At 42.6% G+C, this 11,572-nt stretch overlaps 1 protein-coding gene across 5 annotated transcripts in view; it reads left to right on the forward strand.

Moving 5' to 3' along the window:
• Positions 1-7,631, forward strand: part of LOC139602955 (zinc finger MYM-type protein 4-like) — a 38,779-nt gene extending 31,148 nt beyond the window's left edge. For all 5 annotated transcript variants that reach the window (XM_071453214.1, XM_071453215.1, XM_071453216.1 and 2 more), the window contains 5 exons: positions 388-539; positions 1,817-1,928; positions 2,992-3,240; positions 4,112-4,241; positions 5,815-7,631. In XM_071453214.1, coding sequence (XP_071309315.1) covers positions 388-539; positions 1,817-1,928; positions 2,992-3,240; positions 4,112-4,241; positions 5,815-6,022 — 851 coding nt within the window. In that variant the 3' untranslated portion in view covers positions 6,023-7,631. The remainder of the gene's footprint in view (positions 1-387; positions 540-1,816; positions 1,929-2,991; positions 3,241-4,111; positions 4,242-5,814) is intronic.
• Positions 7,632-11,572: the final 3,941 nt, after the last annotated feature.

Below are 11,572 nucleotides of genomic sequence, written 5' to 3' on the forward strand. Positions count from 1 at the left end.
TTCTGATTCTGGAGTGAGTCTCTCTCTCCCCTGAGTCCAGCTGGAGGAGTGAAATCCATTTATCAGCCTCGAGCTCATTGCAGCCCTTGCTGTCCCACATTTTGGGTTCAGCAGACTCCCAAACATTTACATGTCTGGACTCCAAATTCCTGCAACCTCAGTACTCATTGTAACATTTATACTGATTGCACATGCAGCTGGGCTGGGTTTTATTGGCCAAATCATTCAGTTCTCAGCCAACAGATAGGAAGGAGTTCACCATTTAATCATACAGGGTAATTCATGTATGAGACAGGAATTTAGGAGTTTTGCCTACATGAAATAATAAGGAAAGTGGGAAGATTTAATGTGCTGAATGAATTTTTCTGATCATTTCTTTGACCCCAGTTCATCCTGTGAAGCTCAAGGAGGACATTCTCTCATGCACATTTGCTGAGCTGAGTTTTGGTTTGTGCCAGTTTATTCAAGAGGTGCGGAGACCAAACGGAGAAAAATACGACCCTGACAGCATCTTATACTTGTGCCTTGGAATTCAGCAGGTAACTCTGGGATTGGGGCATTGCTGAAAACATACAGAACTGCTCTGGTCACTTATGGGACATCCACAGCCCCACAGAGCAGCTTGGGCTTTCTAGAGGAGGCAAGAATGTCTATTTTTGTGTTTCATTGTTTGCCTTAGTCCTATGTAGGACCCATTTTTCTGGATTTTCTTACAGTCACAGTGACCAAGTTCTTCTTCACTCCTTTTATAGGAGTGTGATGTTGGGGCTGAGTGTTTCTACCTAGACATAAGTATTTGGATTTGGGACCTTTTGGATTATTTTTCATGTTTAGGAAATATTTGCTCCTCGGAAATTCTTGTTTTAAGATGGAATGGTTTAGAGCTAAAATAATTGCACAGAGCTCTTCCAATATATAACTTGATGTGGAAGAGGTTGCCCAGGAAGGATTCTCAGTGACAAGACAGATACCTCTGGCAATATTTACAGAGAAAATACACTGGGAATAACTGCATTGTAATTAGTGAATACTAAGAATAATGTAGTAAGTCCTTATTACCAGCCTTGCAACAGTAGCAGTACAATCTTATAATAATGCTGATTTGTGTTTAAAACTCCATGTTCAGTACATTTCTATTTCCTTTAGGACAGCCTGCTTGGTCCTGTTCTGAAACAGTCATTTTGAGATAAAGAGTCAAAAGCTGTTTTGACATAAAACCTATTTAATTAGACATCGAATTATTTTAATTTTTTTTCCTTGCTATGCTTGGAGAAAGTATAGAAAGAGTTAAAATTCAAAGTGCCATTGATAAGTTCTCAGAGTATCAGGGATTTTTGTGTCACAGTTTTGACTTATTTATTGATACAAACTCCTTTTAGAAAACTTTTTTTAACTGCTCCTTGAAAAGTTTAAGGAACTTTTCTTCCTTGGTGCTGCAAGTTGAGCAATTTCAGCAGCCTCTGTCTCTTGTCAGGAGGTATTAACATGTAAAGTTCATTTCAACAGAAAAATTCTCAATAACTATTCTGGTTTTTATAGGCAGACTCTTTCAAAAATATTAAGAATATGATTTCACAGAAAACAGCTCTAGAGCTTGAAATATTAACCACAGTTCTTGCTGAGATCTCTCCTTTCATACTGGAGTGGTCCCAGCCCTGCAGAAAATTTGATTTACTGTTTTGCTGGAGATTTCACCAAAGTGTTTGGCCCCATAAGCCACTGGGAGATAAGAAAGGAAAAGAATTTGATGTGCTGTATCTTCTCTACACTGTTCTATAATCATAAACTGGTTTTCTTCCTGTTTTTTCTCTTGCAGTACCTGTTTGAGAATGGTAGAATAGATAACATTTTCACCGAGCCCTATTCCAGGTTTATGATTGAACTTACAAAACTTTTGAAAATCTGGGAACCTACAATTCTTCCAAATGGTAGGACAATGCTTTTGTTTTATGTATCTGCATGGCACAGCTGTATCATAAATTAATGTTTTCTCAGGGCCAGGAAGAGAATGTGATCTGAAGCTCTCACATTAGTCTCCCCTCTCTACACCATGGATTTTATGTCTGTTTCTAGCAGTTATGATTACAGTTAAATGTATCTTTGCCTCTGGAGAGAAAGGATTTCCATTCTGGCACTCAGCACATTCGTTTTCTTCTTCCCTCAAGTTTTAGCTCTTTTTTTTTAATACAAGTAGCCAGAATTTAATTCTGTATTTGAGATGAGGTACTGCAACATCTGTGTATATTTCCCTATTAGTGCAGGAAATACTCCTGGTGAGTTTGGGGATCACATTAACAAATCATTGGAATCTTGTCTCAAGTCCAAATTAATACTTCCCAAATTCTGCAGATACTTTTATTTGGTTTTCAAGCCTGATTATGTGGTTTATAGAGCTGAACCCCAGCCCAATGAGCACACAACATCTTTAGAGTATCAGTGAAATTTGAATAATGTTGGCAACTCCACAACTGCCTTTTCATTTAGAAAAATGAACTTTTTATTTCATACAGAAATAATCCAGTTACCTATAGTTTGCTGCTCACTGTGACTTTTTTTTACAACAAATTTATTCTAAGCCCCCACATCTTCCCTTTCCTGATTTAGGATAATCACAATGGGCTATTTATACATAAAATGGGACATTTTAAACTCATACTTCATGTTGTAGGAATTACACGTTGTTGCAGTTGGCTGACTGTGGCTTAATACAGTGAAATTAGAACTTAGTGAGAATCTGCTGGTGTCTGCAGTTCCTTTTTATCCTTCTCCTCAGGTATTGGAAGATCATGCTGTTCCACAGCTTGGTTCTCCCTGCTCCCTCTTACATTTGTGCATGCAATATTCTGGTTTTATTGGATTATAGGTGATCAAATTCACACTGATGATAGGTGTGAATTTGATTTGATATGTGGTTCACAAATAGAGGTTAGCTGAAAAAGGATTTATATGCATAAATAACTATTTTCTTTTTTCTTTACCCATTCTTTGTAGGTTATATGTTCTCAAGAATTGAAGAGGAACACTTGTGGGAATGTAAACAGCTGGGTGCATATTCCCCCATCGTTTTGTTGAACACTCTTCTGTTCTTCAACACCAAATATTTCCAACTAAAGAATGTCAGTGAGCACCTGAAACTGTCCTTTGCCCATGTTATGAGGCGCACCCGAACTCTCAAGTATAATACTAAGATGACATATTTACGTTTTTTCCCACCCTTTCAAAAACAAGAGGTAGAATCAGGTGAGTGCTCTCTTATCATTGGTGTTTGGGCAGTCACATTTGTGTGGTGTGAATTACAGAATCAGAGAGTTCTGTGATTTTGTATTGTCTGCTTCTCTTTTGAAAAGGATTGGGGAGAAATGTGTTCTGCAGTAAGCAGAGCTGAGCATATGCTGCTATCCTGAATACATTTGCAGTATTTTCACTGCTTTAAACAGAAATTCTCAAAGAGCCAAGGCACCCAGGGAAAACTTGCAAAAGTGTCACAGATTTGGCTGCAAATTTGTTTAAAGTCTTTCATAACATCCTCAACTTGCATAAAGCTCTATTAATACTGCAGGAGTTAAAGGCCTTTCCTGAAGTCCTTTTCTCAGCACTTCACAATCTTGGGTTTTGCAGGTCCAGACCTTTATTGTGCCATTTTAATTCCCATATTTATCCTGGGTCTGTGTGGGGGGCAGGCCCAGTGGAGAACAACAATATGAGGCTTGTACTTAGAGACAAAGATTGACAGATTTTTGTTCTCAATTAATTTTGGCACTTGGGAAGGGGAAGTCTTTGTTCCTTTTGGCTTCTTCAGTTCCTAGCTCCAGTGCATTACATGAATTCGTCTTTAATAACTAAAATTATATCCTCCATATTTTCCTGCTAGTTCTTATGGGTTTTCTAGATGAGGAATGGGCTGTGGACCTGGCCTGTAGGATGTGCAGTCCTTGCCCACACAGCAGATCACACAGGTGACCATGGTTGGATGGTGACACGGGACAGAACCAGTTCAAGGAGTGGGTTTGGGTGATGCAGTCACCACTGGGTGCTGGGCTGAGATGCCAGGCCTTGTTTCTGAAGGTGTTGCTTTCACTGAACTGCTGTGATGCCATTTTTGTGTATCCAGATAAATTATCAGTAGGCAAGAGGAAACGCAGTGAAGATGAGGAGGTTCCCACAGCAGTGGAAATGGCTGAAAACACAGATAACCCCCTCCGGTGCCCAGTCCGACTCTATGAATTCTACTTATCAAAATGGTGAGTGACAGAACTTGAGTTTTGGTCTGTGTGTAGATTAGAACAGGCATTTGGGCAAGGAGCCCACTCAGACATTCTGTGCCTGTGCTTTCCCAATCCCTCAGTGGGAGCAGAACAGGAATTCCAACAGCAGCACTGCTCTGAGACCCCCAAACAGCTTTTTATTTTGTTTGTTACTCATGTTGAGTCAAGAGCAGAGTTACAGAGAGAGATGTATTCTTTAAATAAATAAATTCTTTGATATAAATGTGAGACATTACTACAGTGCCCATGGCATTCTCCTCTCCCTTAATTCCCACACACCATCCTTGTTGTGAGGGGATTATAACTAACACCCAAGGAACATCATGTTTCTCGTGAAAGAGTATAGGAGAAGAGTGAATTAGGTAAAACTCCTGATAAATTTTACCTGCTGAGATGTGAGATTAACTTGTGTTTAGGAGTTAGGAAGGAGACTATAGCAAGGACAGAGATATAAATCATTTTTCTCTCCTATTTATATAGAAACTTTACTTAGATCCTTGAGCAGGTGGAAGGTGATGTTCTTCTCTCTTCAAAGGAAATACACATATAAAATGAAACAGCTTCTCATTAGTGTCAGCTGAAACTCAGATAAATCATCCTCAGAAATGTATCTGCTGAGCTTACTACAAATGTCCCATTCCTGAGGCAGAGGCAGGCGCGCAGCTGTCCAGACTCTTTCTCTCCCTCTTCTTGCCTTCCTTGTCTTCACTGGCACATTATTAGAAGCTTTTAGTTGTTCTTGGGCTGGGGAAGCATTTTCCTGTTCCCCATCATATTTCATAGCTCAGCCTCTGCAGAGGTGTAGGCAGCAGTACAAATTTCCTTTGCTGTTTTGGTGTGATTATCCCAAAACCAGGCAGGAGGGACTCAGAGCCCTACCAGAGCCTGGAGGCTGCCTTGGAGTCAGTCAGGCTTTCAGGCAGATGGGCTCAGCATTGCAGCATGGCCAGGCAAGCTGGGATTTGGTTTTACTCACTCTTAGACACCGCCTTAGAATCATTTAGGTTCAAAAAGCCCTCTAAGCTCATCAAATTCAGCTGTTCCCTCAGCACTGCCAAGGGCACTGCAACCCATGTCCCCAAGTGCCACATCCACCTGGCTGTTAAATCCCTCCAGGGACAGGGACTCCAGCACTGTCCTGGGCAGCAGGGCCAGGGCTGGACAGCCCTTGCAGTGAAGAAATTTTCACCAATATCCAGTCTAAACCTTGAGGCCATTTCCACTTGTCCACAGTATGCAGCAATTCTGTGGAATCCCAGAACCAGGAATCCCAGAACCAGTTTAACTCAGAAATTGCATGTGAAATGTGAAATACCATTAATTGGATGACACTGAAGAACCACTGCTGTAATGAAGTTACTTTGATTTTCTTTGTTTCTTTAAAAGCAATTAATGCTGGGTGACCTGGAAACAACTTAACTGTTCCCTCTTAAGAAGGGGGAGACGGTGTTGCCATACCAATGTAACTTTGATTTCTTTTCTGATTCTCTATTAAACTGTTGGTAAGATTGTAAATGCATCCTAAACTGTGTTTCCTTTGCCTTGGCAGTTCTGAAAGTGTGAAGCAGAGGAGTGATGTGTTCTACCTGCAGCCCGAGCGCTCCTGTGTTCCCAACAGCCCCATATGGTATTCCACATTGCCAATAGACCCAGGAACCTTGGACATCATGTTAACAAGGATTCTTATGGTGAGGGAGGTACACGAAGAACTTGCCAAAGTCAAATCAGAGGACTCTGATATTGAGTTATCAGACTAACTGCAGTGGGGTATTTTCCTTTGAATACACATCAGAAGCACCAAAATGTGAATACGTCCAGCCTTTGGAAAATGTGTATCAAATAAGCCAAGATAACGTCACCTACAGGCAGATTTTGTACCACAGTGGATGTACAAACTGGAACTGGAAGGAAGCAAAGGAAGCAAGCTGTGTAAGCTGCAAATCCCAGCCTCCTGCAGCACCAATCAATCCTCAGAACAAATCCAAGTGGAACTCACCCATTGGATTGGTGCATAAATCCTTTATCTGTTTAGGAATTTTTAAAAGTTGTGAGATATTTTTAAGGAAAATGGTTGTGTAAAATCTACCCTCACACTGGCGGGCATGGAGAGCTAGATTGTGGCTCAGGTGACTTCCCAGCCTGCTGGCAGCCCTTGCTGCCAAGGAACACGTGGAGATCCTTGAGCTCTTCCAGAGGATACGAGAGAAAGGGGTGAGGTTTAGACAAACAGACACCTTCCGTTATAAATACACCTACACCTACACTTTTATAATTTTTGTTTTTTTGAAAACTGGGATCAAATGTTAGGAAGGCAGGAGCCACTGACCATCCCAAGGGACAACTCTGGCTGCTCTTAACTGGTCACACAAGACCAGACTCCAGCTCCCGCTCCGGGCTCACACCAACTCTAGCTGTGTTGGAAGAGGTGCTGCAGGTCAAACTTCTGAGTGACCTTTGGGGAATGTCCAGGAGAGGATGCCCTGGGCTCTGTGCAGAATTCCCTGCCCAGCCCAGTAGCTCTGCAGTCTGTCCATATAACCCAGTGAATACTGTGGTGCGTGGAAAGTTTATTTCCCTTAAGGCAGCTTTCCTTTCTCCTCTTTCCCTACTCCTATGGTTTTGATTCTTTTGTAAGGCAAATCTAGAGAGGGCTTTGTCATTTCAAACAGGAATACACACACACACACACACACACACACTCTTCCTCTTTCCACCTTTGCAACACGGGCAGTGTTGTACAAAGGATGCAGTATTACTTCTGACAACAGAACTGTGGTAGAAAATGACCATGTGTGTTTTTATCCCGCCCCACCCAAAGAGATTTAGTCATAGTGTTGGAAATTGAAAGAGATTTTTTTTAAGGCTTGGCTGTTACTGAGTCTTTTGGAAGAGTAAAGTTCCCATGTGGTGTTTAGAGGACAGGACATTATCAGATACTGTCTGTATCTCTGTTTTCTCAAGCTCTAGGTGTATGTTTCTGATGAGCAGTGGTCACAAATTCATTGGAAACCCAAGCTATTTTTGAAGAGGAGAATTATATGGTTTTTATCTAGTTCTGGTCAGTTATCCATCTTCTGTAACAAGGGTCTGATATTTGAGCTTGTCACTAAAATTTCAAGAGATGAGAATCAACAGCCTTGAATAATATTTCAGGTTTTTTGTTTTGTTTTGGTTGGTCGTTTTTTTTTATTATTATTTTTTTAGCAGTTACAAAAGTAATTTAACAAAAATAAAATCAGAAAGTAGTCTATTGACGTTGTGTACTCGGTAGTCCTGTCCCTGCCTGTAACAGATTTCACTGATGTATTTTTTAATACAGAAAATTATGTGAAAAGTAAAACCTGCCCCTGATTCTGTCTGACCAAAGCCCATCTGTGTCTGTCATTTGTGAGCAAAGGTTCTGCTTTCTCCATGGCCTGGCAGGGGGAGATGTTTTGGCCACTCCTCAGCACAGGGATGCTCCTGCAGCCTCAGTTCTTGCTCCATGGACACCAACCTGCCCCTCCCCGTTGTTACATTGAACAATCACATTGCAGGCACAGTGGTTTGGATTGGGAAGGTTCAGGGAAAACAAAACCATGCTGGAAAGATCAGTTTGTAGGGGATTAAGAATGTCTGAGATGTGTCTGCTGCTCACAGGTGTGCCCAGAGCCTCGGTGGCACAGGGGAGGCTCCAGGAATTCCTGTGTTTCCTGGGCAGCTGCTGGAGGTGCTGCCTCCTTCCCTGACCCCCTGGGAATGAGCAAGGCAGCAGTGAGGACAGGCTGTGGGGAGGGCAGGATGGGGATGGGGTGAAAAATAATCCCAAAGTGTTGAGAGTTTCTTAATAGACCTTAACAGAAATATTCCCATAGAATAACGTAGGATATTTGTACCTTATGAGAAACACTTTTCTTCCTCTGAACATCCTCACTGTTTCTTGTCTGGGAACACCTTAATTGTGGTCAATTTTTTTGCAGGCACTGAGAATGAAAGATAGGCAAGTGAAATGACTTTAACTTTCACTGGCTGAGAGCAGAGTTGTTAAACATTGTGTAAACTCCTTTGGTGTGGTGGCTGTGACATGAGAAACATTTCACTGCAGTTCCATGGTAATAATTAACACAGTAAGTAGTTTTAGTTTCTATTTCACTCCTGCTTGGAGGCCCTTTGGCAATGGTCTGTTTTTCCCAGGGTCTGCCTGGGCTGTTTTTGCCTCTTGAGGGATTTCTTGTCAGCTCAACTCAAGTTCACACAGATAACAGAAGAAGGATTACCTTGAAGGATTAAAGTATATACAAATTATACACACAGGCTCAAAGTTCTGAACACGGTCTTGTTTGTAATCAACATTTCTGACTGCTGAGCACACAACATTTATTGAGATATTCTTTTAAACAAACAAACAAACAAACAAAAAATCATGCTGTGTCCTGCTGAATCCTAGAGTTAACTGGGCTGGAAAAGTTCTTGAGATCATCCAGTCCACCCTGAGACTAACACCAGCTTGTCAACCAGGCCATGGCACTGAGTGCCACATCCAGTGTTAAACTGTAGTTTCAGTGTGGACAGAGAATCAATAAAGATGGGTGTGAGAAAGAAAAATGGAAAACTTCCTGCTACAGGGTTCCAGCAGCTCCCAGTGCAGGAGGTGCTCAGTGCAAACCTCCTGCTCCATCCTGACTTCAGTTCACTAAAGAAAGCAACTGGGGGCACTCTGAAAGCCACAGAACTGGGTGCAAAAGGAAGTTAAATTACCTTGAGAATTATTCTGCCAACTACTGCTAAAAAAAACACTCCAGGATTTCTCTGGAGTGGTTTCCAACTCCTTGGAGACTTAAAACAGCAGCAAAGTCCCTCATCACACGTCCCCAGCTGTGCTGCTGCCTCAGTGCCAGGGCTCACAGAGGTGACTCACAGGAATGTGCAATAAAGTCATTGGTTTTTGGTAACAATCTCAGTAACTCCCAGGTCTCCTGAGCAGCAATTTCACTGTTGCCTTAACAACCAAAGAAGGCAGAACAAATGCTCCAGCACCCAGTGCTTACTGTGCTCATAACCCTGGTATGGCTGGAACTTTGCTCCCCTCAGCACAACGGGTTCCTCCCCATTCTTCCTCGGCCTCTTGTCCTTTTTAAACATTCCAGAGGCAACACAAAGATTTGCTGCCTTCATTAAAGAGCTGCTCTGTGGCAGTACTTCCCCTGTAGCATCATCAGCCTTGTAAGATGCTATGTAAGAAATAAGTTTTGAGCCTTTAAGTTCCCAAGCATTAACCTTTGGGGTTTTTTTTCTTTACCTGTGTATGAGCACCAAAAGTCTGTAAAAATGACAGACCGTTGCCGAGGAGAAAGGCTAGAAGGAGTTTTGGGAGCACTGAAATGGGTGTGTTGTGCCTCTGAGAGCTGCAGGTCTTGTCTCATGTTGCCAGAGCTTCACACCTGCAATGGGTGAGGTGACAGAGGAGTCCCCATGGGATCCCCTCCTTTGCCTTACAGGGAAATCCCTTTGCTCCAGCACCAGAGCTGGGCAGGTAGGACTCACTCTGCTTTTGCATCTCCCCCAGGAGGAAACAATTGGTTTGGAAACGATGAGGAGGCCAAATGGTTTTGCACAATATTACTGCATTTGTTAGGAAGTTGTCCTCAGCCCTTTTTTAGGTGGATTTTTTTAAACTAAGGGAAAAAACCACTCATTTAGTCTGACCACTGGCACCAATTTCTTCCAGCAGCAAAGCTATAAGAACTTGCCTTTTATCTTCAGTTTTCCCACCACAATCTCAAGGAGCATTCCAGAAGTTTTCTGTTGTGTTGTGCTTTCAGAGGGAACAATTTTGGACATGCCAGGAAGAGCAAGTGGCAGAAGAGATGTTGCAAGGTGCTGGGAATGTGCTTTGGGGAGGCAGGTAATTGATGGTACATGGCAAAACACTAATACAAATATTAAGTCCCTAAGATTAATGGTTTTATATTCCAAACATCTCATTGAGGAGGTCCTTGGTGCTCAGCCACTGGCACCAGTGCTGGCTCTGCTCCAGGGAGTGTTGCACAGATGCAGAATGGTTTTTAAAGTCATAAAGGCTCAAAAGAACTTGGGCAGCTTGGATTCCTCTAGCCACAGAACTGAAATGTCCATTGGACATTACATTGCCTAAGCTAAAGGATTTTCAGCAGATATTCAACTTTTGTTAAAGACCTGGGATACCTGACTTTCACCTCTCAGATGGGAAAAGGGATTTTATGACAATGAAACAGTGAAGTTAGAGCTTTACACCCCACATCTCAAAATGAATCCCAAGAACATGGTTTTAATCTTGGGAAATCCAAGTGGATGTGGGCAGCACAAGCCACACACCCCAGCTTGGTAGTCTTGATTCTTAAGTCAACCTTTGGATATGTCAACAGAGGAGCTTGGGCCTGTGAGTGCTGGGCTTTTTATCCTCTCTTCTGCCTATTTATAGCATAAACAGCCAGAGCAAATTGCAAACATCTTCTTGACCTGCTGGGAGCCAGGTTGCAGCTTTGGAGGGAAGGGTGAGGGTGGTGGCACCTGAACTTTCTCCCCAGCTAAGCCACAAACCCACCCCCAGCGCACACTTCCCGTCACTCCTGAGAATCAATGACACCTCATACCTTGTCCCTCCCAATCTGTACCTGGGTTGTACCCTCTGTAAATTGGCCAGACTTTCCTACCTCGTTTGGGCATTATGAGGCAGAATTCCACAGGATGCTTTGCAGCCCCGTGATGAAAGGTGCTATAAAACTGCAAAGTGTTACTTCAGATGTAACTAGGTCAGCAGTGCATCATAACCTATATTAAACAGACATTTTCTAATACGAGAATTTATAGAGTTCGATCTACGGTATTCAGAAGTGAATTATTGAGACCCTAAAAAGAGTTTTTGTTTCAATTGTATCTGTATTCTGGAAAAGTGATTAAAAACCTTTAACCTTAACAAAAGAGTGCAGCCATCCTCCTTTCCTCTATGACGCTGGAATCTAAGACCAGTTTACAAAGCAGGACACAGTCTGGAAGCAGAATCTCACAGATTTCATATGGGGAGGGCTCAGCAGTTTTTAAGCCACAGTTAAAATTGCAGCTGATCACCTGCACAGCAACCCCTGGTGGTTGCCACCTGGTGTTCCCACTCACAGTGGGTTCTGTTCCTCTGGTGTGGGCTGTAACTTCTCCCCTGCCCCAGACTGAGTGCAGGGCAGCTGGGGGCAGCATCAGCGAGCAGCTCAGTCCTGGGGACTGAGCATCCCCTGTGCCCTGTCCCCCTCTATTGCCACCATCACCCAAGAGAGCAGCCACACACAAACACCAAC

Source organism: Agelaius tricolor, unplaced genomic scaffold (assembly GCF_023055355.1).
Source record: "Agelaius tricolor isolate 1412-34295 unplaced genomic scaffold, bAgeTri1.0.p SCAF_36, whole genome shotgun sequence".
NCBI lineage: Eukaryota > Metazoa > Chordata > Aves > Passeriformes > Icteridae > Agelaius > Agelaius tricolor.